Here is a 27,859-nt window from a genome sequence, read left to right as displayed (position 1 = left end):
GGGACAGTTGGGAGGGAGGGCCCCTGGGGCCCAGAGCTGCTCCCTTGGCTCCAGCAGACCTACCGCATGCCTCTGGCCCAGCCGGAATCCAAAGAGGCTGGCTGGCCCATGATGGAAGATTCGACCCTGGCCATTTGGGAACCTGGAATGCAGAGCCCTGAGAGGGAAACCTCGGCAGGGATGGGGTCAATTCAGTCCCTCTCCAAAGTGAGGGAACTGAGGCCCAGAGCGAGGAAGGGACCATACTGCAAGGTGTCATGTGGAGTAGTTTCCAGGGTCAAATGTGGAAACTTACAAAGGCACTTGGATGTCTTGGCAAAGCTGGACGTCCTCTCTCTTCAACCTCTTCCCTAGCTCCCTCCTGCCTTTTGAAGAGGGGTGGGGCTCAGACTTTGGGGATCACAGCGGTCTGGGGTGATTGCTAGTGTGCAAATTCTCAGGCTCCACCTTGAGGTTTTGACTCTGTAGGTCTGGGGAAGGGCCCGGGAATCTGTATTTTTATCAAGTGCCCTGGGTGATTTTTTTTTTTTGCGGTACGCGGGCCTCTCACTGTTGCGGCCTCTCCCGTTGCGGAGCACAGGCTCCGGACGCGCAGGCTCAGCGGCCATGGCTCACGGGCCCAGCCACTCCGCAGCATGTGGGATCCTCCCGGACCGGGGCATGAACCCGCGTCCCCTGCATCGGCAGGCGGACTCTCAACCGCTGCGCCACCAGGGAAGCCCGCCCTGGGTGATTTTGATGCAGGGTTTCCACAGGTCAGACTTTGAGAACCTCTGCTATTCATCTTTCTGGGGCTGGTCGATTTTAGAGTAAGGAACAAGGGAGGCCACATACTCTGGCTTTTACCCCCTGCGCCCTGACATAATCCTTAGCAGCGTCCTTTTCCCTCCCACAGGTGACCCAAAGTGGAGATGAGGTGCATGGACATCCTAGTTAAATCCCACTTCTTCCTTTTCTAATCCAATTCTCCGCCCCCATCTCTCCCTGCCCTGCTCACCCCCCACCCCACTCATATTCTCAGAATCTATTAGAGGCACATGCATTTCTGTCTTGTGCTCTCGCTGTGCTGTGGTAAGAAAGCAGCCTGTGTCAGGCTTTGTCTTTGCTCGGATGTCCTGCTCTGCGCCCCAGGCCGCCGCTAGCATCCACTCACCCTTTCACTCAATCAGTATTCCTTCTTGAGCTCCTCGGAGGGGCCAGGTCCTGGGCTGGCGTGCTGAGGAGTCACAGGAGACCACACCCTTGACCGTCCTGATTCTTCAGACTCGGTACCAAACCCACCAGCCCAGGCTACCCCCTCCCTACCCCACTTGGACCCCTTTGGTTGGTGGTTTGAATGCTGTGCCCATGGGAGACGTGGTCAGCTGAGTGGCCAGTCTCTGCTTCCTCTTGGCATCTCTCGCCGTGTCCACAGTACAGCCGGGAGCCACGGGGACTGTTTCCGTCACTTTATGTACCCTGCGGACTTTCTCAGCTCCCCTTGGTGGGGAGCCCAGGGGCCTGGGTGGCTGACCAGAAAGGAGACTTCCATCCCTGGCATTCCCTGTGGGCTCTGGAGTGGACGTGGATGCCCGCACCGCCCCCCCCTCCAAGTTGGACTGCTTTCTTCAGTGTGGATAGAAACGGCCGCCCTGGGTGGAGTCTTTCCTCTCTTTTGTACCCTGGGAGAGACCGGGGGACCCCCTTTTTACAGAAGGGGAAATGGAGGCACAGTGTGATCTCTTTGGGCCAGAGCTGTCTGATAGAAGTCTCTGCCTGTGCTGTCCTATATGGTGGCCATTGGATTTAAAATGTAGCTAGTATGACCACAAAACTGAATCTCAAATTTTATTTGAAAGGCCACATGTGGCCAGTGGCTACTGTGTCAGATGGTGCAGCCAGCCCTGAGTCAGGGCTTCATACCACAGATGTGTCTGTGGCCCATCACAGCTCACGAAGCCTGTGGTGTGTTTTTCCACTGTGCTCGTCTAAGGCTGCCGTGCTTCTCCATGTGGTCTCTGGACTGCCTGCGTCAAAATCACTCAGAGCTTGTGTGGTTTTGAAGTTCCTGGACCCTCTACCGGACCTGGACAGTCAAATATCTGCAGTGGTCCCAGGAATCTGCACTGTAAACTCGTCACCTCCACCCCCAGGTGATTCTGATCTTCTCTGAAGTTCGAGAACCACGGGCTCTAGCACGTTCCATCTCTACTCCTGGCGGTCTCCCCAGCCTCCAGTAGCGCCTCGGTATCCTTTTGCTTTTGTCCCCCACCCCAGCCCCTACCACCCCACTTCATGCACCAGGCCAGGGGCTCTCAAGTTAGGGTGCCAAGACCAGCAAATCAGCCTCACCTGAGAACTTGTGAGAAACGCAAATTCTTAGCCTGCCCCACACCTGCAGAATCAGAAACTGGGGGTGATCCCCGCCATCTGGGTCTTAACAGACCCCTCAAGACGATGCTGATGCCGCTTCAGCTTGGAGCCAGTCGCTGCGCAAGACTGCTCTGGGAGGCTCCTTCCACTTAAATTTTTCCCCCAAGTCTCTTCTGTCTTCTCCTCCTCTCCCCCTCCCCTTCCCTCTCCCCCCTTCCCTCTGTACCCCGGCCTGTCCTCTCCCCAGCTGCCAGGAGCCGCCGAGACCCTTCCACACCCAGGGTCTGCTGGGAGCGTGGCGAGATGATCCCTCTGCCTTTCACAAGGGCCTACGGGGATCCGGGCCTTACCCGAGGGGTGGCCATCACGGGGATGTTACGGGGAGGCAAGCAGAGCGGTGGCCGGCAGCACCCTCACCCCCATCCTCTCTCCCAGCATCCCAGGCGGTGGCCGCCTGCCCACCCTGTGCCAGGAGAGCAGAGGGCCAGGTGGGCGCCCTCTTGGGGCGGGGCCCCCTCTTGGGGCGGGGCGCCCTCTTGGGGCGGGGCCCCCTCTTGGGGCGGGGCCCCTGCTGCTTCCCCTGGCATCCATCAGCCCGGAGGAAGTTGGCACGGCTCACGGCTGTGCTCGACAGACAGCACTTGTCTATTTCCTGTCTTCCCAGTGTTTACAGAAAGCAGGGGCGCTGGAGGCCGGGTCAGACGTGACCGTGCTACTTATCCGCTGAGGGACCTTCCTCGTGCGGGTCGTTCCCCTCTAAACCCCAGTGTCCTGTTCCATGAAATGAGATCTGTAGTGCCAGCCCGGCTTAGCTCCCAGATTTGTGGTTGCTTTTTACCCGAGCCCTTGGACGTAGATGTGCTTTGCACACTCGGAGGCACTTTACAAAGGTGGTTGGTACCACCTCAGTGCTGGTGAGGGCGGACCTGTGCCTCGGGGAACCGACTCTCTCCTGGTTAGCTTGGAACTTTCCTAGTTTCAGCACTGAAAGTCCCACATCCTGGGAAACCCCACAGTCCCAGGCAAACCAGGACAGTTGGTCTCCCTATCTGTACCCCAGTGCCATATGGAAAGTGATCCCCTCCCCGACCCTGCCCTCCCAGAAGTTAAGGCATCACCTACCTGACTCCTGACCCCCTCTACCTTTGCTGATCGCATGGACCTTATGGCCCTGCCCTCACTTCCAGCTCACTTATGTCTCTGGGCATCGACCAATGGCCTGGATGACCCACCACCCAGATTCCAGCTGAGCCTGTCTGTATTAAATCACATCTGCCATTTGTTTACTTATTCGCTCACTGGATAAACACTCATCAGACCCCGACTGGGTGACAGGCTGAGCCACGCCAGCTCTGCCCTCGCGGCGCTTACATTCTGGAGGGGTTTTCTGCCTAGAACGCCTAACTGGAACCAGAAGGATGCCCTTCCTCAACCTCTGCCTGGATGCAACAAAGCTCCTCGTTCGTCCACCTGGCAGGTGTTGAGTACCTGCTCGGCCTGGGTGTGATGCTGGGAGCCGCGAACAATGTCGGCCGCTTTCCTGGCTCCCGTTAAGGGGCTCAGGGTCTCCTGACTGTCCCATGAACCAGCCAGCTCGTTCCCACCCCTCACCTCTTCTTCTCAAAGTCCAAATTCCATCCTGTCCTGGCCCCATGCCCCCTTCTGCACAGCCTTTCCTGCTCATTCCAGCCCCTCTGTGCACAGTCCTGCCTTGCCGTGGGCGCGTCATCTGGAGACCAGGTCCTGCAGGAACATTTCTTGAATGTTAGGTGGGGCCTTCCTCCTGAACTGGACCCGCGGAGGGGGCGGGGGCCACAGGGCGCCTATGCATCTGCCTCCCTCCCTATGCCTGGAGCACACAGTAGGCTTTCAGGAAACGCTCCGAACGGGAGGAAACACGCAGATGTGAATTTCTCAGCTGGAAGAACCTTAGGAGACATCGAATCTGGCAGATGTATTGGCGCACCTTTGGAGGGGCCTCACCTGGCAGGTAGGGCAGCACCTGGAGAACACCTGCAGCCCCACCAGTAATTGTTGGGGTTTGGAGGGGTCAGTAAATATATCCCTCTTTCCTTCTGGAATTTGGGACCTGCCAAAAGATAGAGACAGAAGTGGGACAGATAGAGCATGTGGCTTGGGTGCTGCTGGCCCCGCTCCCCTGCACGGGACCCCGTTCTCAGGCCCGGCAGCCACAGGCCCGGATCCAATGACCTAAGATAATGAGTCCATTAGGTTTTACTCCTGGCCCTCGTCCTTTGTGTCACCTGGTCATTGTATCTCCATAAGCAAGTGGACAGTTTACCTTTCAGTTTCCAGAATCTTTGAGCGTGGTAGAGCCCCCGAAGTTCTTTTCTTCATTTATTCTGCAAATAATTATGGTGCACTTGTCTGGACGAGAATCCTTCTTAAGTATCAGGGATATAGTCGTAGATAAAACAGTCCTGCCCAAAACATGGTCCTCCCCTCGTCAATCTTAAAGTCAAGGACATTTTCAGAAAATTAGACACCAGAAACTCTTTCTGTGTTTCCATTGTCATTGAAAACTTCCTGAAATGCCCTTTTGCATTCAGGGAGCCTGGACAACTCCCTTTTTGGAAGTTAGGCTTCTGCAGACCTTTCGGGTCCTAACTCAGAAGCTGAGCATCTTAGGACAGGTGGTTGTACTTGACCCTACAACTCCCACTGCTCACATGTAAGAAAATAAGAAGCCATTGCGTCAGGGAGTCTCTTCATTGTTTGCTTATTTGTCCTCCAACCTAAGCCAGAATCCTAGTTAACTGGGCCTTGCAGCTAGCTGGGACCTTGCTAGAGGAGGTTTGATTGTGTGTTTGGGCAGCTGCAGGAGTGTTTGAAATGACCAGCAGCTCCTCTCCCTTCTCTTCCTGCTGGCCTGTTGGTGTCGGCATCAGTGACTTCCCCCAAAGGCCGTGTGTCCCTGTGTGACCATCTCCCCAAGGTGACTGGGCTTCTGTCTGCGGCCAACCCTGATGACCGTGGGCCAGAGCCCCACCCTCTTGCTGTCACCAAGCCAGTTCCTCCCTCCTGCTTACTGGGCTGACTTGCTGGTTCTGTTCTCTGGGTTCTTTTCAGAGACTTACTGTTTGCCAGGTGGACAAACCAGTGTTCTGAGTAGTCGCGCACTTAGAGGCACCCTAGCTCCTCCCCCACTCCCATGTCACTGAAACACTGTAAGGTTCTCGTCACTTACGTGCACTCATGAAAATCATGCAGGGGAGCCTGATCTAAGTACTCCTGCTTTGCAGGGTTGCCTGCATTAAACAACCAAGATAAATTAGGTACACTAATCACCTCATTTTCCAGATGGAGTAACTGAGGCACAGGGAGGTTAAGAAACTTGCCCCAGGCCGTAAAGCCAGGAAGCAGAAGAGGTAAGATTCGACTCGAGTCCAGCTGGAGCCCACAGTGGTCACCACCCTCCTGTCCCTGCTGCAGCAGACTCTGCAGCATCACTTGTGTCCGTCCTGAACTGTGGCAGAGTCTGAAGTGAGGAATAACAAAGGGACTCTGTCCCTGAAGGTGCCAGGCCCGGCCCTGGTGGGGAGCTCCTTGTGGCTGCCTCCCTGGGCTGGGCAGGGTCCTTGTAAAGTGTGAGGGTCATGGGGCAGCTCTGCAAAGTCCAGCCAGAGGCTCAGGTGTGGTGTGCTCCAGGTGTGGTGTCGCTGACACAGCCTGTCTTTCCCAGCGCTGTGGGTTTCCTGCTTCTCTTGGCATTAACGTGTTAAAGATAACAGAGGTCATAGGAGGGTTTGGCTACTCTCTCTGTTCACCCTGTGAGCTACGGAGGCCTGATCACCAGCGCTCAGGGTGGCATCCGAGGCTCAGAGAGTTTCATGCTTAGAGCTCGATAACTATTTGTTAAAGAAAAAAAACTAGCTTTGTATTGTTTGTACTTCTTAGTTTCCTACTACCTTCCCAGAGAGTCATGTAGTTACAGGAGTATTTGAGTTGCAAATGATAGAAACACTACTGGAACTGACTCATAGAAAGGGAAATCAGTAGCTCCCCCTAACTGAATTGATCAGCGGTAGGTCAAGCTTCAAGCGTAGCTGCATCCAGGGGCTCAGATGAGGTCATCTCCCAGCTTTCCTTTCATCTGTTCGGGCTTTATCCTTTCTAATGGCAAAAATGACCCCTCACAAGTCTAAGCAACGTTTATCTTTCTTGGATTCCAGTGTAGAGAGTCCTTTATTCCCAGTATTTCTAGCAAAAATCCCAGGACTGACTCTCATTGGCTTAGCTTTAATTATGCAACAGCTCTGAGCCAATCACTTAGTCCAGTAGGCAGGAATGCACTGATTGGCAGGCCCAGATCATGTGCCCTTCCTTAGAATAGGTTGGGGTAGGGGTTGTGAGCTTCCAGGGAAACGCACTGGCTGATGGTGGGGTATCAGGCAAAGGAAGGTCAGGGAGAGTATTCATCCTGAGGAATGGAAGCTGGGAGGCAGTTGTACAAGCTGTTCTCTGCAGAATGGGAGCTGACTCCTTCAGCCAGTGTGTTTGTGTGTGCCCCTCGCTCACTAGATGTTGTGAGATGCAAAGGAAAGCCTTAGATGTAGATGCTACCAGTTAATTATTTTGCAGGTTTTCTTGAGCACCTACTGTGGGCCAGGCCCTGTTCTAGACCCCTGTGGAGGAGCTAGGCTTTCTCTTTTGTCCGTTGTTCCCTCTGTGTCCCCTTTTTCTTCCTCCTCTATCTTCAAGAAGCAGCTGGACTCTTGCTGTCTCTCATGTTCCTTCATAGTCTCCTGGGCATAAGTCATCACGACCCCTCCTTTCTCTCCCTCCCATCCCTCTGTTTAAGCTTTTTTTTTTTTTTTTTTTTTTCAAATCACACCTGTCCCAGGCGGGCTTGCAGGAGGACCCCTGGACCGTTGGCTTCCTGAGTATGGGGCCTGCATGGGCTTGATTTGAGCACCCCACACACAGCATGCCTGCTTCCCTGAGGGCCAGCATACACGTGTGCTGTGATGGCCCCCTCGTCAGCCTCCTGCCATGTCCCTGGTATTGCTGAGTGCGCCGAGGTCAGCAGCAGCAGCGAGGGCTTTGGGCCCTCCAGACGGCATCTGGCTTCTCTCAGCCTTCCCATAGGAGTCAGATTTTCTGGGCTGCATCGCTTGGCCATCTCCCTGGAGAGCGCTGACTGCTTCCCTCTGGAGATGACCTGAATTCATGGCATACCCAGCAGGAAGATGCTACCTTCTCACAGCAGGGTAGGGAGTGGGCAGCCTGGGAAGCTAAGAATTTAGCAAAAGGGCATGGTTGGCCTGCCTCTGCACCTGGTGTTGTTTAGGGCGTAGGTGCGGGCTCCCTGTTTCATTCCATATCAGCCCCAGGAGGAGAGCGAGGCTTCACACTAAGACAAGTCCCCAGACCTGGAGTCCTAAAGGTAGGGACATTGGAGACTGTGTACCAAGTGCTCGGGGCCATGGAGCCAGACTGCCTGGGTGCAAATTGTTCCCAGCTCCTTAACCCCTGTGAGCCTCAGTTTCTCCATCTGTAAATTGGGGGCGCTAATCCTATCTAGTAGGGTTTTGTGGGGATTAAATGCGATGGCCCGTGCACAGGGCTTTGCATGGTGCTTGGCGCGTAGTAGGTGCTCAGGAAACATCATTTATCTTAGCCTAATGCCGAATGGGCACTGGAGCAATACAAGGCTCACCGGAGAGATGCCAGTTTGCCGAAGTCCAGGGTCAGTGATCCGCAGGAGATAAAGTCTTTGGAGCAAAGGTGAGTCTTGTCGAGGAGACATTTTTGGAGATGGCGTCTGCTAGCGCTTTGCTCCCCAACTCAGAGGCAGCTGTCAGAGACTCACAACTTGTGAGAAGCCCACACCGGGGTCTTCAGGGACACTGCTTCATCTTCCCAAGCCTCGGGTTCCTCATCTTGGAATGGGAATGAGGGAAGCCACCCGGCAGAGCCTGGTATACAGTGGGTACTTAATAAGTGGAATGATGGCTTTATTAATACGTCATCTCAAATGGGTTGCAAATAATAAAATGATGTTTGGGAAGCGTGGGGTCTGGTTGGTGTGGGCAGTACTGGAGGTGCCTTTCCATGGAGTGGGGGGGTGTGTGGGAGGGCGTGTGCCCACCGGGCACTCTTCTGCCTGTTGGGATATTGAGTCCTGGCCATGACTGAGCTTTCACTTTGTTCTCCATGGCACGCGGTACAGATCCGGGCACCGTGCCTAGCAGTGAAGGGAGGTACGTGGTTAGGGAGTAGGGAGCAGGGGCCTTGGGGAAGGCCTAGGGCTTCATCCCCTCACAGCATCAGGACTACCAGGTTCAATGGCAGTGGCTGAGCCTTCACCCAGCCTGGCCAGCCCCAGAGAGGGGGCTTCCGCTGCAGGGTTCCTTGGCAGGGGTGTGCTCGTGTTTCAGAGCTTACACCGCGGGCGCTCAAGTCAAAGGAGGGCTGCTTGTGAAGGCACAAAGGCAACCTCGAGAAGCCCAAGGCCAGCCACGTGGGGTCTGGCGCCAATGCTGGGAGCCTGGAGCAGTGCCCTCTCACTCCGTCCCGCCCCCTAGGAATTTCCAAGGATCCTCCCTAACTGCCTGCCTCGCTTTACTGCTCTGCCGGGGCGTCTGCTCTTGCAGGACCTTTCATTCTCTGAAATGCCTGGGAGACAGAGAATCGGATCGGTCCCTGCCTCATCAGTAGTCTGCAAGACCCTGGGTCAGGTGACTAATCAATCGTCTGCGTGTGTCAGGGCGGGCGGGCTCCCTGTATGCAGTACGGAAGGTGGTTAACTTAGGGAAACAGACCGCCCCATCGAGTCCCCGGCAGGTGTTCCTCCTGAGCTGGCACCCCTGTAGGGACTGGGAACGTCCTTCCTCTCTGGCAGCCCTTACGGTCTTTGATTTGTTTGAAGCATTCACTCACTGGTACATTGAGCCCCAAGCTGATCTCTTTGTAGCATCCGCCCTTGGCCCGTGTCCTACCATTCGAGGATCTTACACGCTGAATCTATTTCCTTGACACGCCAACCCCTCTGACGTGAGAAGACAGCCGCCGTGGCACATGAACCAGTACACCTTCCTGCACCAGCTTCCTTTCTCTAAGCATCTTTTTTCCCAGCCAGGGCAGAGCAGATTGCGCTGGGGAAGTTGGAGGACAGGATGTCTTGCCGTGGTGCGCCCAGCTTGACTAGCCTTTGACTCTCATCTCCCACCCGGAGCCCTTTGTGAGGGCAGAGAGAGCTTCTGGAGTCCGAAGCTTCCCTTGCACATCCAAGGGAAGAATGTTCCCCAGCCTGAGCCGTGTGTTCCTGGCTCTCCTGATGTTTCTTTAAGAGGACTCTGCGGGAGCCTGAAGGCGTCAGGCGGGCCCTCCTGGCAGCAGGCAAGGAGAAAGGGAGCTAGGAACTCCATGGAATGCCCTTAGGGCAGGTGGGGCCGACACAGTAGCCTAGGCCAGGCCAGGGCTGTGGAATTGGGATGCAATTCTGCACCCACCCCTGCGCTGACAGCTCTTAGGTCAGAAGGAGCCCCAGAGACATCCAGTGACAAGTTCACATACTCCTTTTGGGATCCGTAAACAGCGTACACGGCCAAACGAACAGCACTCGCCTCTTGGCAAGAGGGTCCTGTCGACATCTGCCTGCGGCCAAGGGGTTACCAAAAGAGGAGGGTGGACCGAAAAGCAGCGTGTTAAATGCCAAGCCCTTGAAAAAGGAGATTGAATTTCTCTGCCTGGAAATGTTTAACTTGAGTCAGCCGCCTCCCTTCCAGACCAGGCCAGCCTGGGTTGGAGGTCTGGTTTCCGCCCCGCCACTTCCCCCAAATTAGCTCTTTGCAGGTGTGCGTGCAGAGCAAATGCTCATTTGGAAGGAGATTTATAGGTTTCTCCAGAGACAGGAGCAGGAACAATTTCCTGGGTAGCGGGGTTATCCTGGGTTAATTTTCATGATTATGGAAAGGATCTTAGCTGAAGACTCTTGGGCCCTGCCTGCCCGTGGTCTCTGCTGAAATCCGTGCTGTCTGCTCACCTGCATGAGGGCCAGAGGGCCACTGTCCCCTCGTCCCCTGCCTCCTGGGTTTGGGCTTCACTGCCTGGGGTCTCCTGGCTGAAGAGTAACCGGAGCTTGCATGGGGATTCCTGGAATGTCGGCAGCTATCAGTAGCTACCCTGATAGCTGTGCCGTCTGCCACCGGGGAAGGAGTGACGTCACGGGCCTGGCTGGCGAGCCACCTCAGTTCCAGAGGGACGGGACAGCAAGTCCACAGCACACAGGACTTTTTCTTGTTACAAGTCGAGTCCCAGTGCTGCCACCTGCTCCTGGTTAGGACACCTGCTGCTGGTTAGGACACCTGCTGCTGGTTAGGACACCTGCCTCTTCAATCGGCTTATTTTCTGCTGCTTGGCCCAACCGTGGAAGCAGTTCTGAAGCATCCACAAAGTGCGGGGCGTGTGTGTGTTTTGTGTACACGCGCACTGGGCCAGCCCTGTACACCCCGCCACACGTATCTGTTCTCCTTCCCCTCAGACAGCCTCAGTGATCCACACTGTTTCAGGTGTGTCAGGAAAGATGTGTGTGAAAGGCCCAGATATTCCAGGTTTGAAGTTTGTGGACTGGGGAGAAGAAAGAAGAAAGATCTAGCAGTTCCGCCCACCAGAGTAGGGCAGGAGGAGGCTGGCTTATGAGAATAAAAGACAGTCGACCCTTGAACGACATGGGTTTGAACTGCTCGGGTCCACTTAGACGTGGATTATTTCAATAGTAAACATTACACGACTGCACCATCTGCGGGTAGTCGGATCCACCAGGATACGGAGGGCAGACTGTGAATTACACCCCAGTTTTCGACTGTGTGGACAGTGGGCGTCCCTGTCCCCTGAGTTGTTCACGGGTCAGCTGTCTATAGAACAACAAAACGTCTCTGACCTGCCCCAGACCATTCACATCCAGTGTCACCGCTCTCATTCTGTTCATTCCTTTATTCAAGCTGGACGCTTTGATTCCGCCATGGCCGAGCCTAGAACCTGCTATTCTTTAGTTGGAGTCATTTTCTCTCGGGGTGCGGGGGAGGGGCGTGGAAGAAGACGGCATCCAAGAAAAGCATGTTTGGTCTTGAAAGCACCTCTGGGCAGGGGAGCGCGGCCCTAGGAGAGCCTCAGCCTGCTCTAAGGGTTCCCTTGCCCCAGGCTCATGCCCTGGGCTCACCTCAGCTCTGTGGGCGCTTCTTGGGCTTAGCTCGTGGGTCAGGGCTCTTCTAGGTGCCGTGGCACATGATACGCGGCTCCTGCCAGGAGCTGCTCCAGAAAGACCTAGAAGGATGCCGTTCTGTACAAGAGATTTCCTTGTCTGGGCTGACAGGGTCATTTGTATTCCTCCGAGGACGACAGCCTAGGCTCTGGTCACCATCGGTGGAAATTCTGCCTCGCCTCTCTGTCCTCCTACTTGTTTTTAAGACCGTGGGGCTGGGACACGGCTGTGTGTTCTGTCGAACTGGGGGTGAGCCGTGAACGCGTGCGCCAGTGTCGGGGGGGCAGTGTGGTGGTGGCGAGCCATGGGGTTTTTCCAACTTACATTTTTCGAATAGTTTTCTCCTCTGCACTCCCAAGAGGCCGTACGCGGAGTGCAGTAAGCGTTTGACCTTTGTGAAATGGTGGAGAGGGCCAGACAGACGGGGGAAACGTTTGGTGGCGAGCTGGCGGCAGCTCAAAGCAGGAATTCAAGCTGCATCTCTGCCTTTCTCAGCCCGTAAACAGGCGAAAGTGAGGGGGGCGGGCGGCAAAAGAGAGGGGGCTTCGTGCTTCCAGACTAGGATCTCGTGGGCCACTTCCTCAGCAACAAGCCCCCAGCTGCTGGGAGCCCCACTCGGGAGACCTCTCAGCAAGGAGTGTTCTACCTGGAAGTTCAGGTCAGGTTTCCAGGAGAAGCCCCTGGGGATCCAGGGACAAGGCTGCTGGGCAGGGGCTGGTCTAGAACCAGAAGGCAGTGGCTCCTGGGAGGGGGAGGGGGAAGAACCACCTGGCACATAGCGCTTGGCCTGTGCCAAGCACGGTTCTTTTATGGGTTCGGTCCGTGCGTGTGTCTATATGGACTCTACGTGTGGAGTCACTCATTTCATCCTCACGACAACCCTGTAAGATGGGTACTGTTATTGCCCCATGTTACAGGTAAGGGAACTGTGGCAGAGAGAGGTTCGTAAGGGACTGGGACTCAAACCCAGACCAACTCGCCCCCAAGGTGTTTCCGGCCACTTAGACCACGCTGCCTCTCAGCCCGGGTGCTCAACGAGCATCTGTCAAAACCGGAAGTCAGATACGCAGCTTATGCGTTCAGGCTGCGTCTTCCCGCGCGGGGAGAAGTTCTGTCCACAGATGTAGTAACTCAGGGACTTGAGTTTGCCCTCTTCATCCCACTGCTCTCCCTTCCCCCCCCAAAAAAAACCCCATTTTCTGTGTCTTGATTATATATTTGGTTCATAGACAACACTGCTGAAACTCCCCAGGTGAAATAAGGTCATTTTTCTAATCGATTTTGCTCATTTTAAATCCTGAAAGTTGTACTCTGATGGGAGGAGGGACGCAGTCGTGGGGCCCCCATTGGTCCTACTTTGAAGTCTCAGAACCGGTGACTGCAAAGGCCTCTGGAGACTAGATGGACCACTGCGGAAGCAGGGGTGCCCCAGGCCCTTTGAACAGACTGAGGACCTAGGAGGACAGGAATGGACCAAACAGTCCAGAGAGGCAGGGGTGTACCCAGGAGTCTGCACAGGTGGGGTGGGAGGGGCTCAGGGGGGACCAAGGTAGGAGAAGTGGGCCCAGGCCTCGCACACCTTAGAATCCCTGGGTGAGCTGGCTGAGGGGAGGAGCCATGCCTTGGGCCTTAGTTGACTGCCCCTTAATGAGGACAATAAAACCCACCATCGTAATCTTCCCGGGGGTTTGGGTGATAAACATAAGAGGAAGAGGTGAGAGCACTTTGAAGAAAAAGTTACAAGCACTGTATTCAGCTTAACAGTATCAGCTGGAATGCAGGCAGCCTTCTGCGCGTGAAGAGGCCGACTAGTTCCACGCCGGGCAGAAGGCCTCCCGCCGGCCTCGCTAGCTGGTGTGCCTCGTGGGCTTCCACTTGAGCTCTGTCTGTTAGGATTTGTGGTTGGGGGGCCCTGGGGCACAGGAAAGAAGAGCATCCTGAGAAGAGGTGTCGCAGGGGGAGCCAGGCAGCCCTGGTGACCGTGGCCCTTGGGCAGGCCCTGAGTCTCTGCACTTCAGTCTCATCTCTAACACGGGCATCGTGCCACCCTCCAAGGTTGCTGGGATGCGTGCCCAGCACGTAGAGCTTCCCCGGTTCCTGGGATGCCGAGCACGGCTCCTGGCCTTCCAGCTCTAGGTTGTTGAAGTACAGGCACGCCGGAGACCCAGTAGGGTTTCCTGTGACCCAGCCCACGTGGCCCGGCACTGCTGTTTCTCAGCCCAAGGTAATTTTTCAATTAACTCCATTGGCTGGAAACCGGGGCGCCCTTGGAGTGTGGGAAAACGTTCCAGGCCGGAAGGGGCCTCCCCTCTGCCCCCGCTGGCTTGGGGCTTGGCTCCAGAGGGAGGATCCAATTTCACATCAGGACACCAGGACGTGATCCCAGTGCCCCTCTGAAAAATCCCACATGGCGCCTTCTGGAAGCCCCTGTGGGCTCCGCGCTAGCGGCTGGCCTGTCCTCCTCCCCTGCCCCCTGCAGGCTCCCCGACCCGGGTTCCGGCGGTGAGAGCCTCCAACGGTTTCATTGCTGACTTTATCGCTAAACAATTTAGAAAGGCGGCCCTGCCAGCTTTCATAAGTGAAGCATTTGAAGTATGCAAAGCATATTTTATTCTTTCCTGGAGCAGCTGCTCGGTGGGGCTGGAGAATAGTCAGGAGCGAGTTACATGGATCCGTGGGCCGCCCTGCAGCTTGCAGGCTCCGCGGCCTTGGGCGCCTCCCACTGCAGGAGCCCAAGACGTCCTCTTCCCTCTCCGCCCCCTCCGTGGGGTCAGGCATCCTCTCGATGGCATCGGAACTGGCTGCCAACATCGGCCGAGGGCTCGCTCTGTGCCAGGCCCCTTCTTGGAGCTTTTGGGCTGCTAGTCATAGGCTGTCACAGCAGCCCTGAGAGATGGATACTATCGTTACCTTCATGCCCCACATGAGGACACGGAAGTGATCTGCTGGGGCCCAACAGCTACTATAAAGGACAGAGGCAGGATTTGGTGCCGGAATCACTGCTCTTCGCCGTCACTGTGGTGGTTTTGTAGGTGAGGAAGGTGAGGGATGTGGAGGTCGAGACGTAGCAGGAGACGCCCATTCTTAGTTCGCCTTCTGAAGCCACGTTTGAGACAGTGAGTCCTCCAGGTTTGCTGTTTGTCCAGGTTGCCACCTGGACTTGGTTTAAATTCTTCTGAAAGCCCGGATCTGTTCGAGATACAGATCTGAAGATGCGGGAATTTCAGGCTCGCCGCCCTCGTGTGCTGGCGATGCTAGGAGAGCCCCGGCTGGGCCCTGGTCGCCCACTTCCCTTCTCTGTGTAATTGTTTACATCTGCGGGGGCCTTCGGCATGTTGAACATGTTTCGAAGCATTTAACCCCTGAGTTGACTGATGCCCAAGAAAGGCTGAGCAGAATGTTCCAGCCAAAGCACGTTTCCAGTTTGCTTCCAGGTTATAGTGGCCAGTGGCCTAGCAGTCAGGGCTGTAGATTCCAGACACCTTCCTTTGGGCCTCAGTTTGGCCGTCTATACAATGGGGATATAAATGTCCTTCTTCCCCCCAGGCTTCTTAGGAAGGTAGCTCTCCTGCCGGGAGCCAGGCCTTGGAGAACCCGATCTCTGACAAGTGGGACAGGCAGCTTCAGTCTGCGCTGTGCATTCTGGTAATGGGTGGAGAAGGAAATTGAGATGCAGGTGTTTTGCTGCTGACTCAGACTCGGGTGGGAAAGAAAGCAAGGTCTGGGCTGTCCCCCTGCAGTCGCAAGGCCTCGGTCAAGTTGCTTCCTCCTGGTTTGCAGTGAGCTTTGTGCTCGCCGCATGGATGGGCTGCCGTGTCACAAGTTGGTGGGTGTAACCAGTGCTGGGCCTTCTTTCTTTTTCCTCTTTGTGTTTTGGTAATTTTTTTCCCCCGGAGGGTGGAGAAGAGGGAGGAGGGGTGGGAGGAGAGAGTCCTGCGTGGTGAGGGCGGAGAGGGAAACAGGCAGTGCTGCCAGTGGTCACTGTCCCTCTCCTGGATTTGTTCCTTTAGGAGCCAAGCCTTGGGGACGGGAGAAGCTTGTGGTGAGAGCCAAGGCTGGGGGACCCGGTTGTTTTCACCAGAGTTCGAAAAAAGGCCCAGTTCCAGCCCTGGCCCACTCTTTGTCCTGGAGTTTAGTTTGAGAAATACGCACAGCATGGCATTTAGGGCTGGGCGCCTAGTCCAGTTCGGAACATGAGCTTTGCAATCAGACAGACTTCTGAGTTGGGATCCGCTGTGCCACCGGGACCTGCTCTATAACCTTGAACAAGCGTGTCCACCTGTCCTGGTCTCCGTCTCTCCACCTCTGTTTGCATGTGCAAAATGGAGAGAATGCTAGCACTGCTCCCAGCGAGAGAATTCAGTGGTCCGAGGCTTAGGGCCAGGCACGCAGTCGGCACCCAAACGGGACCCAGAGCCCTCAGGCCGAGGAAGGCTGCGGGGTCAGTGCTCGCAGACCTCTTCGGGTGGGAGAAGAGGAGAAAGGCTGATTCGGGTAGGAAAAGTCTGGAAATGGCCTTGAGGCAGAGCTTGAAAATTTGTGCCTTCCAGGGTTTCAACCCAGGGGGGCTGGTCACTGCAGTCAAAGAAAAGCTAGAATTAAAGCACACGTGGGAGTAGGTGCTCGCTGGTTCTGTGGAGGTGAATTCCATTGTCCGTTTTGCTTGTGCAGTTTCTGCAGGACAGTGATACAGCTTAGGGTGCTTAGCAGGTGGGCTGTAGGTTTCTGAGGATGCTGGGCACCCAGAAAACGGTCCCTGACAGAAACCGTTTATCAGGATTCTTTTACAGTTGCAAGGGATAGAAAATGCAACTCAAACTGGCTTAAGAATGTGTTGGTTCACGTAACTGAAAAATTCAGGAGTAGATGCTGGCTTCAGGTGTGGTGTGATCCAGGACAACAAGGATATTATCTGAATCCAGTCTTTGTCTTGTTGGCGCTCCCTTCTTGGTGGCAGGATGGCCGCTACCACCTCCTGGCTCCATCCTCGCATCCATCATTAAAGAGGGCGGCTCCTGGTCCAGACTCCGACCCTGATTGGACTGATTTGTGTCATGTGCTTCCCCTCCTAAACCAATCACAGTGGCCAGGACAGCTCAGCTCTCTGATGGGCCAGCCTGGGTCTTATCTCCACCTTTGAACCATGGGCTCTGGGAGTGGGTGGCTCCCCAGAGGGAAATGGAGGTGCTCTGTCTGAAAGACTGGAGGCATAGATGTCAGCTGAACCACAAAGTCTGCTGCCCAATCCAGGGGGGGATAATGAAGAACTTTGAAAAGGTGGGATGAGCCAGCATCCCAGAGGAAGCAGTGGCTTTAAGGCTCAACTTGATAAGAGTGTTAAGATTCCTCTTTGCATCAAGAGGGTATCCCAGGACAGCTGCTGTCAGCCCACCTGACTCGAATGGGCCCCAGCTCGCTGCTTCTAAGTCCCAAGGGAAACTGTGTTCAATGAGGGCCAGGGGAGGCAGCTGGCCCGGCCCTAAGGAGAGGCCAGCCCTTTCCTCTCCCATCACTCCTGCCCAGCAAGCAGATAGGAGCGGGCTCCTCAAGGCCCCCAAGGAGGCCTGGGCCCCTGGCTTTGGGACCAAGCAGTCACAGCCTGTCCGGGACTCAGCCGCCCTTTCCACCCCCAGACAGATGCTGTATTTGGGGGTGCACATTCCTTCTGGAGCTAGAATCACCCGCTGAGTGACTGTTGCAGACCCCCGAGGCCCGTGGGGCTCCTACTGGCTGTGAGTGCATGGTGACATCAAGCCACACGCCCAGAAGGCCTGCCAGAGGCTGTCCTTTCCGGGCTTGGGGAGCAGTGGACACAGGAAGCGAGGACCTCCAGTGACAAAAGGGCACATTCTAGGAATCAGGCCAGGCCGCCTGCAGGGACCACGTTCCGTAGCGCAGATCCTCAGGTTTGGCTCTGCCTGAGAACTAGGGAGCTGCGTGCTGGAGGTTGGCGATGCCTTCACTTCCCCAGGCATCTCTGCTTTTGAACCTGAGACTAGCGCCCTTCCAGGGCTGGTGCCTGGCACACGATTATTCCTGAGTCAGTGCTTGGCGAGGGATGGTCAAAGGACACAGACCCCTTCCCGGAGAGAATTGGATTCCCGGGATGTGGAGCTGGGTGGGTACAGCTTCCCGTGGGAAAGGTGGGCCCCCCCAAGACTGTGGAAGAGGATTAGCTTGGCAATCGGGCCCAAGACGAGTCTGGCTGAAAGGTATGTTTATGGGACAGCTCTGCAGGAAAGACGGGTTAAACAGCACCTAAAAGAGAAAACAATTCCTGTGAAATATGAGAAAAAGACAAAGCCTGCATCACCTGGTACCTGCCAGGCCCTCCCCTACCCACCTGTAGTAAGAATTACCAGGCGGCTCTCCCAGGCCCTGGAGCAGCCTTGGAATTAATACTGCTGAGGAGTGCCTGGGCGTTGTTTGAGAATCTACCTGTGTTTGGTGAGTGCTGTATTGTGTCCCGTCACCCCCAAAGCTTTCAGTGTCAGGACCACATGACAAAGGCCCAGAGAACACGGAAATCTCTAGCAAACCATAGACCCAGCTCTTGTCTGCCTGCCCCTGGCCCTGTTCCTGGCCTAGTGGGTGTGTCTCCACATACAGGGGGGATGGAGGGAGGGATGGGAGAGTCTATATCCCCGGGAGAGCAGAGGTAGACCAAGAGGGCTGTTTTCAGCTCCCCACGCACAGACCAGGCTGGAGGGGAGCCTGGGCTGGGTGTGAGGGGACCAGACAAGCAGAAGGAAGTGATGTCAAGTCTTCCCTCCCCCATCTCAGAGGCCCGGCCCTGAGGCTGCTCTTCCCAGGCTACGGTTCCCAGATTTCTCTCTCCACAGACAAACCGTTACATTCAATCAAGTCCCACCTGGCTGGATGTCCCTGTGGAATCCCAGTCATTTACAGAGCCTTGAGGAACCTTCGGGGCTGAGTCTAGAACCGAGGGCTGCATTGCTGCCTCTGCTGCCGCTGCCCTGGGCTGTTTGAATCCAGCACTCCTGTCCCTCCTTGGCTATTGGGTCAACTTAGCCAAGAGGTTCTGCGATCTCAGGCCTTCCAGGCTGGGGGAAGGATGCAAACAGTGGTATCTGTCCCAGGAGGGTTTGAGGGCCCCCTTGTAACTGCGGGCCCCGAGAGGACACATAGGCTTTGCCTGCCTTGTGGGGCAGCTGTGCTGCAGGAGAAGAGGTCGAATAGAACTCAGTAGTGACCAGAAAAGACTCTGCAGCCAGACCACCCGGGTTTAACCACATGTTTTCTCCATGCCTCAGTTTCTTCTGTAAAGTGGGTGCATCACCTTGGGTTATTGCGAGGATTGAGAATTAATGGTGTGAGGATTTAGAACTGTTCTGGCATGCACGAGTGACTCAAAAAGTGTTACTGTCATCACCATGATGATGATGAAGAATGAATTCAAGAACAGAGGGAATGCAACATAGCAATGCGGCTGCCTCTTTCTCTCCATGTGCTCCCCCCACAGAAAGGCAGAACAGAGGAGGTGCCCTTAGGCCGCTGGTGAAGACCCTTACCCCCTCAGCCTGGGACGTGGGCTCTGCCAGCGACCCCCTCTCTGACTCTGCCTTTTCAGGACTCCTTTCCGCCATCAGGTACTGGCTTCCTTGGACACGAATACATCTGGTCCTTTTTAGTTTGGGGGCCTGGGAGCCCATCTCTTACGGGGATTTGATATGAATCATTGTACCTCAGTCTTAACATTTTAACCCTCCAAGAACCATCTGATTCCTGATTTTTAGAACAAGCATCATCCTAATGTCCTGAGACTACCACCTGGACCAGATTTGGCAGTGAGGACAGTAACGGCAGTCCCGGCAGCAGTGGTGGCTTTTGAGCACTCACGGGGGGTGAGCACATGGCGGGGGGCTGCACGACCCACAGGCTGACCTGGGCTCCGTCCCACACACCCCCAGCACCTCCGAGCTCAAGCAGGGTCACTACAGCCCTGCATGGGTGCCATGAGGATCCGGTGAGATGAAGCCTGTAGTCCAGTGGGTGGCATCCCGCACAAAGTCGGGGCTCAGAACATGGCAGTGCCGTCAGCCATCGTCTCTGCCAGAAAGGGTGTTTGGACCAGAAGCGATCCGTGGCATCCTTAAGCAGAGCGTCGTGTCACCTGGAAGTGACCTCCATCCGGCCAGGGCCAGCGGGGCATGGTCCAATTTGTCTGCTACAGGGCAGGTATAGCTCAAGTGAACGGAGGTTGTCCACAGAGCCCGGGGTTGGACTCAGGCTCCCCTTTTCCTGAGGCCTGCTGGAGGGTAGGGGGCCGGTGAGCTCGGTACCTGGATTTGGGGGGAATACCTAAAAAGTGAGTGAATGGAAAGCCTGAACTATGTTACTGCTATATATGTATATACGTGTATGTTTTTAGGTATAATTTCCTACAGCAAAGTGCACAGGTTTTAAGGGTACCATCTGAGTTCAGAGAGTTTTGACAGATGTGTGTTTCGCTGTTTATTACCCACGACAGGCAGCCAGGGACTGTCACTCCAGCCTGCCCTCCCTTCGGAGCCCCCTGTGCCCTTGGTCCTGCCTTTGCCCTGCAGACTGGGTGACTGAGCCTTCTCTGTCATTTAATCTACCCCTTCCGGGTTGGGAGGCCCACAAGTCTGGGCTCCCAGGTTCTTGGGGCCAAGGCCTCTCCTCGGAACATTGGGGAGGTTTGCCCTTTTCTATAATAATGATCTTGACGAGCTCCATATGACCCCCATTTAGAAGCTTCTGGAATGTTTCTACTTAGATGATTGCTTTGTTAAATGTTTACTACAGGCTTGGGAGACTGGTCTTGGCTCCAATTTCAGATAAACTCAGAGGTCACTTGTCCTAAGGTCAAATAGCCGGGAAGCGGGGGAGCCGGGACTGAGCCCCGGTGGCTGACCCAGACCAGCCTGGCCCGCCTCCGCCCCACCCCGCACTCAGCGCCGTCCTTGTGTGGTGCCTGCCAGGAGCCCAGCACTGGGCTGGCGCTGGGCGTCGGGTGTGAGCAGAGCAGAGCCCCTGCTGGCTCCGTGGCCACATCCTTCTCCAGGAGCTGCGTGGGAACGGTGCGCCGGGGAAGGGCCATGCACAGAGCGGCCGGCTCCCTGTGACCCACCTCCATGTGGGAAACAAAAGCAAGCCCATACCTGCTGGGGGGCACGCCTGCCTCCCCTGCCATCCATCAGGGCAAGCCCGCGGCGGCCCGTGGAGTTTGTGGCCCTGTCCCCCTGCAAGATAGTACAGTGAGGGACTTCCCTGGGGGTCCGGTGGCTCAGGGTCCGCACTCCCAATGCAGGGGCCCCTGGTCAGGGAACTAGATCCCACATGCAGCAACTAAGAGTTCACATGCTGCAACTAAAGATCCCACGTGCCGCAACTAAGATCTGACGCAGACAAATAAATAAATATTAAAAAAAAAAAAGTACAGTGCAAGAGTTTGGACTGGGGTGGGTGCTGGAGCTAGACCGCTCTGACTCTGCATGACATTGGTCAAGTCACCTAAATCCTGTGCCTCAACTTCCCCATCTGTTGAAGGGGGTGATGATAACAGGACCTACTTCACGAGGTTATTGCGAGGATTCACTAGTTATCGTTAAGGAGTGTAACAGACTCACCACAGAGCCTGGAGCACATAGCATGTGCTCCCGAAGTGTTAGCAAAGGAATCGTCATTGTGATACACGGTGGTTACAGTATTATTGCTGTTCGGACCTTTGGCTTGGGAAGGCCAGACTCGTAAACCGGCGACTCACCGAGAGAGCTCCAAGCCTCTCGCTGCCTGTTCACGCATCCTGTTCTTGGACGGTGCCCCACAGTCTCGGAGAGTAAGTGTTTTTCTTTGTCTTCTTCCTCTCCCGCCCCAGCCCTGTGAGCTCACAAAAATTAAGCCAGGAAAGGACTTGTCGCAAAACTGGGGGCTCTTCCCCAGGGCCGGGAGCGGTCACCTCCCTCCTGTGCTGTGTGGATTCCCCCACAGTCCCCACCTCCTCCTCCCACTGCCCAGAATTCACAGCTGAGGCGGCCGCAGGGCAGACCCCAGAGGTACTGGCCCTCAGCAGCCACCTGAACTCGATCTCAGCCGGTAGCACACGCTGCCGTGCTTGGTTCTGGAGAACTGGTAGATCAGCAGGGAAATCAAAGGCTCTCCTGTGCCAGATGGCCCTGCCCAGCTGGTGCCGCTCCAGGTCTCGAGACACAGGTGCAGGGCTGAGCTGTGCTCGCCAGGCCCCAGGCTCTGTTCTCTCCCCGTGGCATCATTTTTGCTCCCTGTGCGTGTTGCCTCCTTGTTACAACGTTGCTGCCACAGCTCTAACCACAAGTCCACTTTCCAGACAAGAAGGCACGGAGGAGGCAAAGCCCTTTTTTCTTAAAGGGCAGTCTTCCTCAGGGACTTTCGCCTACATCTCATCAGCCGGAACTGGGTCACACAGGCAACTCTAGCTGCAAGAGAGGCCAGGAAATGACGTTTTAAAAATGGCGAGCGCTCGCTGCTCTTACAAACAAAAGGAGATGTGCTACAGAGGGGCAGGGTTAGGGTCTCCCCAGCTCCCTCTGTCACCTGAGTAGGTAAGCCACACCCCCTTGCCCTTGGGAAGAGGCCTCGGGGGCTTCCACTGTGTGGCCTGCCTGCTCCCCCCAGGGCAGCATCATTGGTAACTGCTGGCTTCCCCGGGGGTGGGAGAGCCGCTGTCTCCCAGGCAGCGCTTACTTCCGGCTTCCATGGCCTGGAGCTCTGCCGGGTTTGTGGCTTCTTTGGCACCAGACCCTTTTACCACCACCGGCCCCCTGCCCTAAGGTCCGTGGTTGCCCAGCATCGGCAGAAAGGTATGCAATTGATCTTTCCCTTTTGTGTCCCTGGGCCAGGGCCAGTGCGGTTCCTCCAGGAACATGGCTCCTTCCCCAGCAGCTCTCCCGCCTTTGGCACAAGGCTCCCTCCTGTCCGTGTGTCTGCGGCCCACGCTGCACCAGGTGCTTCACAAACCCCGCTTCTTCCCTTCCCCACTTCGTGCCCCTGAATGAGCACTGACCAGGAGCTCCGTGCCCCGACAGGGTGGTCTCTGCGCTTTTGACATGTGACGGGTGTGCCTGAGGAACTGAGTTGTTTGTTGTGACTAATTTACACTTAAGAAGCCACGTGTGCTGGTGGCTGCCTCACTGAGCAGTGCAGCTGTGGACCAGAGCAGGGACCCCTGTCCCGCCAAGGGGAGAAATGCACAATCGGTAGCATTCATCTAGGTTCCTGAAGAGTGCATCCCTCTAAGGGCACTGATATTATGAAGGCCCAGAGAGGGATAATGACTTGCCCAAGGTCACACAGCGAGGTAGCAATCCCTCTGAGACAGCAACCCAAGTCCTCCAACTTTCACTTCTTCATTGCTTCTGAGGAATGTGGTCGCTCCCCTCTGTGAGGGGAGGAGGAGTTGGGGGCACGAGGGCACACACAGCACTCATCGTGCTTAGCACGTTTAAGTGTATTACCTGTGAGTCTCATTCCCATCACTCCCATTTCACAGGTGAGGCCACTGAGGCCCAGGGAGGGGAAGCGCCTGTGAATGGTCCTGAAGCCTGTACATGGGCTTCAGTCTTGTGAGGCTCTCTGTGATTGCGGTCCCAGGGCTGTCACCCCTCTCTGCCCCTGGAAGGGTCCAGGCTGTGCAAGGTCTAGTCCAGCCAGGGCAGGTGCAGTTAGTAAGCTTGGACAAGGCTCTCTCTTTTTGTGGAGTTGTTTTTCCAGCCTGGTCTCCTAAGACGTGGTTCCTGCAGGAGATGTACTTGGTATCCCGCCCTCCTGCTTCTTCAGAGCCTGACTCAAGGGGCGGGGTCTGGGTGTCAGGTACACCTATTAGCAACGTGAGCGCAGGAAAAATTTGCCTTTGCCACTGTTAGCTCAGGATAGGGGCACCCAGCCCCGTCTTGCTCTCGTCCAAGAGCAAGGGGCAGAGGAGGCTGTGCCAGGCTGTTCTGTGCCTTAACCTCCTTCCTCCTGTGAGATAATTTAGTAACACAGCCCTTTCTCATGATGGCCTCGTTTCATTGCAATGGAAGTAGGGTTGCTGGATAAAACACAGCATGCCCAGTTACACTTGAATTTCATATAAACAACAAATCAATTTTTAGCATAAGTATGTTCCATGCAATATTTAAGACATGCTTATACTAAAAATTATTTGTCGTCTATCTGAGATTCAAATTTAACTGTGCACCTGGGCTTTTTGGGTTTGTTTTGCTTCGCTTTGTTTTATTTTGCTAAATCTGGCAACCCTAAATGGGTGACACTGTCCCCAAGCAGTGTACATGGCAACTGAGAGCCGGAAACATCATGGGGCTTGCTCAGGGTCACGACAAGTCCCTGGCCAGGACTGGATTTGAAGCCTGGTCTCTTGGAATCCTCTGCCATTTGCATAGACAGCAAACAACCTCAGTGGCTTCCTCTGGGCAGTTTAAGGAAGCCCAGAAGTCATGCCCGTAAAATAAAATCAAACAGCCCTGGCTTCCACTTGCCTGGCAATGTAAATATAAACGGGGATGCTTAGCAGTCACTCACACCTTATCGTGAAATAACCGTTTGGTGACAGTTGAGTGGGGACAGGCCCCGGCAGGATGGGTGACTGGGGAGAGTTGATGAAGGAGGATGTCTTGGTCCGTTTGGGGTTGCTAGAACAAAAGTAGCCAGTGGCTTATAAACAACAGAAATTTGTTTCTTAAAATTCTGAAGACTGGAAGTCCGAGAGCCAGGCATTGGCAGATTCCGTGTCTGGTGAGGACGCTCTTCCTGGTTAATAGACAGCCGTCTCTTCGCTGTGTCTTTTGCTCCACCCTCATGACCTCCCAAAGGCCTCACCTCCAGGTACCATCATCACATGGGGCACTAGGTTTCAACATAGGAATTTTATGGGGACACAGACATTCAGTCTGTGGCAGGAAGCAAGAATGAAAATTCCAGAGTCTTAAGGACTGCTAGAGACGGCAAGCGAGGGCTGGGGGCACAGAGTGGTGGTTGAGGTTAAGACCTTTTATGATCTGACCCTGTGGCACCTCCCCTGGCTTCCGTGCTCTTCCTCACCTGTTACTGGTCACGGGTTGCCCAGGGGCCTTTCCAGCCTTCTCGCCTTGGCTCGTACTGTCCCCGCTGCTCACTGCCCTGCCATGTTCCGAGGCCCATTTCAGATGTTCCTGTGCTCCAAGCACGTGCCACACCTGCTTTGCATTATGCTTACCTGTGTGTGCTGCTTCTACTTGCTGGAGATTTCTCGGGGCCAAGGGTGTTCCCTTCTTTTTGAACACCCTGCTCCAGGCCTGTCTTATAGGCGACCTGCAAATGTTTGTCTGGAATGAGGGCAGGGGAGGGGCCCCCAATGCAAACCTCCTACTTTGCAGTTTTGCTAAGAGACCTGGGCAGTTCCCAGCCCGCACTTGAGTCTGTCCATGTCAGAGCAACCAGGAGGTCCCTTGCAGACAGCCTGCCTCCCCGGGGTGCAGGTTTAGGTTTCTGCAGTCCGTGTTCACTGTGGGGTTTGGGAGCACCGGCCCGAGGGGGGGACCTGTCTGGGACCTTCACCCAGAGGTCTCCAGTGCCTTCAGTGGCAACTGGCTTGGGGCAGGTGCCCATGAACTCTTGCTGGGTGGACGGATGGCTGGAGGAGATCATTCGATTGTCGTGTGTCATCACATAGTATTCAGGGCACTTGAGGCCCCTCAGCGAATGAGCTAGAGCAGAGCTACCAGGCCTGCTCTCGGGGAGCCGTGCCCACTGGGCACGCACACGGTAACGCGTGGGTGGGCCTCCCACATTAACGAGGGGTTTGGGGTGCGTTGTCCAAACTGCTGTCAGAAGTGGACCACGGGTGAGGGCCTCTTTAGGGCTCTTGAGGTGACAGTAGGGCTGAGACTGCCCGACAGGGAGGAACCTGTGAAGAAGGAAGGAAGCTCTTCCAGCGGCCCTGAGGCGGGACAAGTCTAGCGCCTTCCAGAACTGCAAGTTCCCCCGCAGGTGGCCTGAGGGAGGCCTCAGATGGGCTGATGGGGCGGGAAGCCAGGGAGGGTTTTCAGTGCAGGAGTGAGGTGGGACGCCCTGCACTTCAGGCTTTTGTGGGGAGGTTGGGTGGGGGTCAAGGAGCTGGGAGGGCAGGGCGGCCTCCCCTTGTGCGGGTGGCAGCTGGACCCAGGTGGCCTCAGAGGAGGCGGCTGAAGTAGACGAGAGAACAGGGGCTGGAGCCCGTGCCGCCCGTCCCCAGGCTTCTGGGGGCGGAGGGACCCCGGGTCCCCGAGGCCTCAGCTCTGCTCCCCGTGGCCTGCCCCCCACCCTAGACCTGGCTCTGCCTTCGTGTCCAAGCTCCCCAAGGAGTGCAGGTTGTAGCGCCTTAGAGAACGCCGGGCGCGGCTAAGAGGGTCAGGTGCCTGGGGAGACGCAGCCCCCGTCTCACCGGCACTGAGCGCTCGCCGTGTACGCTGAGCACATGCCCTGGACCAGGCTTCCTCCTGCGTCTCCACCCTGAGGGTTAGACCCATTTTATAGAAGGGGCGTGTGAGGCTTAGAGGGGAAGGGACTTGCTCGCGATCACACTCCTGGTCAGCGAGGGAGCCAGACCAGAGACCCGGGACCTCGAGAGCCGTGCCGCAGCCGTGTCCTCTGACCCTCACAGGCGAGGACTGCATCCCCTGCTACCGTGGGAGCATGGGACAGGGTGGTGTCGGGGGGCGGCTGTGTCACTGGAAGAGCAGGGAAAAGGGTGTCGCAGGTGGAGGGCCCTGCAGGGCAAAGGCCCTGAGGCTGGAAAGAGCTTGGCCTGTCGCACAGAGAGGGACCAGCGTGCAGGAGGGTGGGGAAAAGGGAGAGAGCGATGTGTGAGCTTATGATGCAAGCCAAGACCAGCCGCTCCAGGGCTGGCTTCCGTGAGTATCTCAGAACCCCTTTTTTTTTTTTTCTTTAAATCTTTATTGGAGTATAATTGCTTTACAATGGTGTGTTAGTTTCTGCTGTATAACAAGGCGAATCAGCTATACATACACATACATCCCCATATCTCCTCCCTCTTGCATCTCCCTCCCACCCTCCCTATCCTACCCCTCTAGGTGGTCGCAAAGTTCTGAGCTATGCGGCTGCTTCCCACTAGCTATCTCTTTTACATTTGGTAGTGTATATATGTCCACGCCACTCTCTCACTTTGTCCCAGCTTACCCTTTCCCGTTCCCGTGTCCTCAAGTCCATTCTCTACGTCAGAAGCTCTTTTAATCGGTCTCTGAGTGAGGTGAGCATCTCGGCCTGGGTGTGCACTGGCCTGAATAATGCTGTCGCGTTGACTGTGCCCGGAGTCGACCAGGTCTGGGTTCACATCCCACCTCTGCTACCTACTCACTTTATGCCCTCGTGGAGTTTCTTAACCTCTCCGAGCCTTGACTTCCTAGTCTGTGAGATGGGGGTGAAGCATCCTGCCCCCGGAGGTTTTGGTAAAGCGTAACTGGGAGTGCTGCTGGCTTGGGACTGCAGTGCTGGCCCCTGAGAGCCCTAGAGAGTGTGGTGGGAGGCAGGGAGTCCCGCCAGGCGTGCTCTGCAGACTGTGGGCGGGGCCCAGGACTGGGGCGGGGCCTCCTTGCAATAAGGTCTTTCGGGGGTTTTCCTACACATAGTAGGACAGGCCCTGAATGCAGAGCAAACAGGGAAAGCCAAAGCACCTTCAAACTGTCCCCAGAAAAGTGAGCGAGCGGGAGCCACTGTCCCCCGCTCTAACCGTGTGCCCTTCTCCCCTAGCACTGCTGCGGGAGGAAGTGTCCCGGCTCCAGGAGGAAGTCCACCTTCTCCGGCAGATGAAGGAGATGCTGATGAAGGACCTGGAGGAGTCGCAGGGCGGCAAGTCCTCCGAGGTCCTCGCGGCCACCGAGCTCAGGGTCCAGCTGGCCCAGAAGGGGCAGGAGCTAGCCAGAGCCAGAGAAGCGTTGCAGGGTGAGTGACAAGTGGGCGACAGCTCCCTCCCCTCCCTCACCTGGGCCTCAGCGGGGGCCACAAGGACACCAGGAGCCAGGGTCCTGCCTCTGCAGGGGCAGTGACGTGGCCCCAGGAGCCTCCCGGCGCCCAGCCCCCAGCCCAGGCTGCCCCTTCCTTTTTGGGTGGAATCCTGCGTCTTGCTGGGTCGGGTGCAGATGTCATTCGCTCCTGCAGTGTGACCGCCTCGTGTTCTCCATCACTGCCGGTCATGGGGCGCCTCCTTCTGAGGTGTGTGAATGGCAGGTAGTTACCTTTGCTGAACGAGGATGCTGACCCAGAGCTCTCAGGGTCCTGCGGCGC

At 55.9% G+C, this 27,859-nt stretch overlaps 1 protein-coding gene across 4 annotated transcripts in view; it reads left to right on the top strand.

Annotated features, from left to right (window-relative positions):
• KAZN (kazrin, periplakin interacting protein) overlaps positions 1-27,859 on the top strand; it is a 1,131,324-nt gene that overhangs the window by 978,165 nt on the left and 125,300 nt on the right. For all 4 annotated transcript variants that reach the window (XM_060141382.1, XM_060141383.1, XM_060141384.1 and 1 more), the window contains one exon: positions 27,326-27,517. In XM_060141382.1, coding sequence (XP_059997365.1) covers positions 27,326-27,517 — 192 coding nt within the window. The remainder of the gene's footprint in view (positions 1-27,325; positions 27,518-27,859) is intronic.

The sequence above is a fragment of the Lagenorhynchus albirostris genome, chromosome 2 (genome assembly GCF_949774975.1).
Source record: "Lagenorhynchus albirostris chromosome 2, mLagAlb1.1, whole genome shotgun sequence".
Lineage (NCBI taxonomy): Eukaryota > Metazoa > Chordata > Mammalia > Artiodactyla > Delphinidae > Lagenorhynchus > Lagenorhynchus albirostris.
Note: the sequence above shows the minus strand (reverse complement) of the source record. Positions and strands in the feature narration are given on the sequence as shown.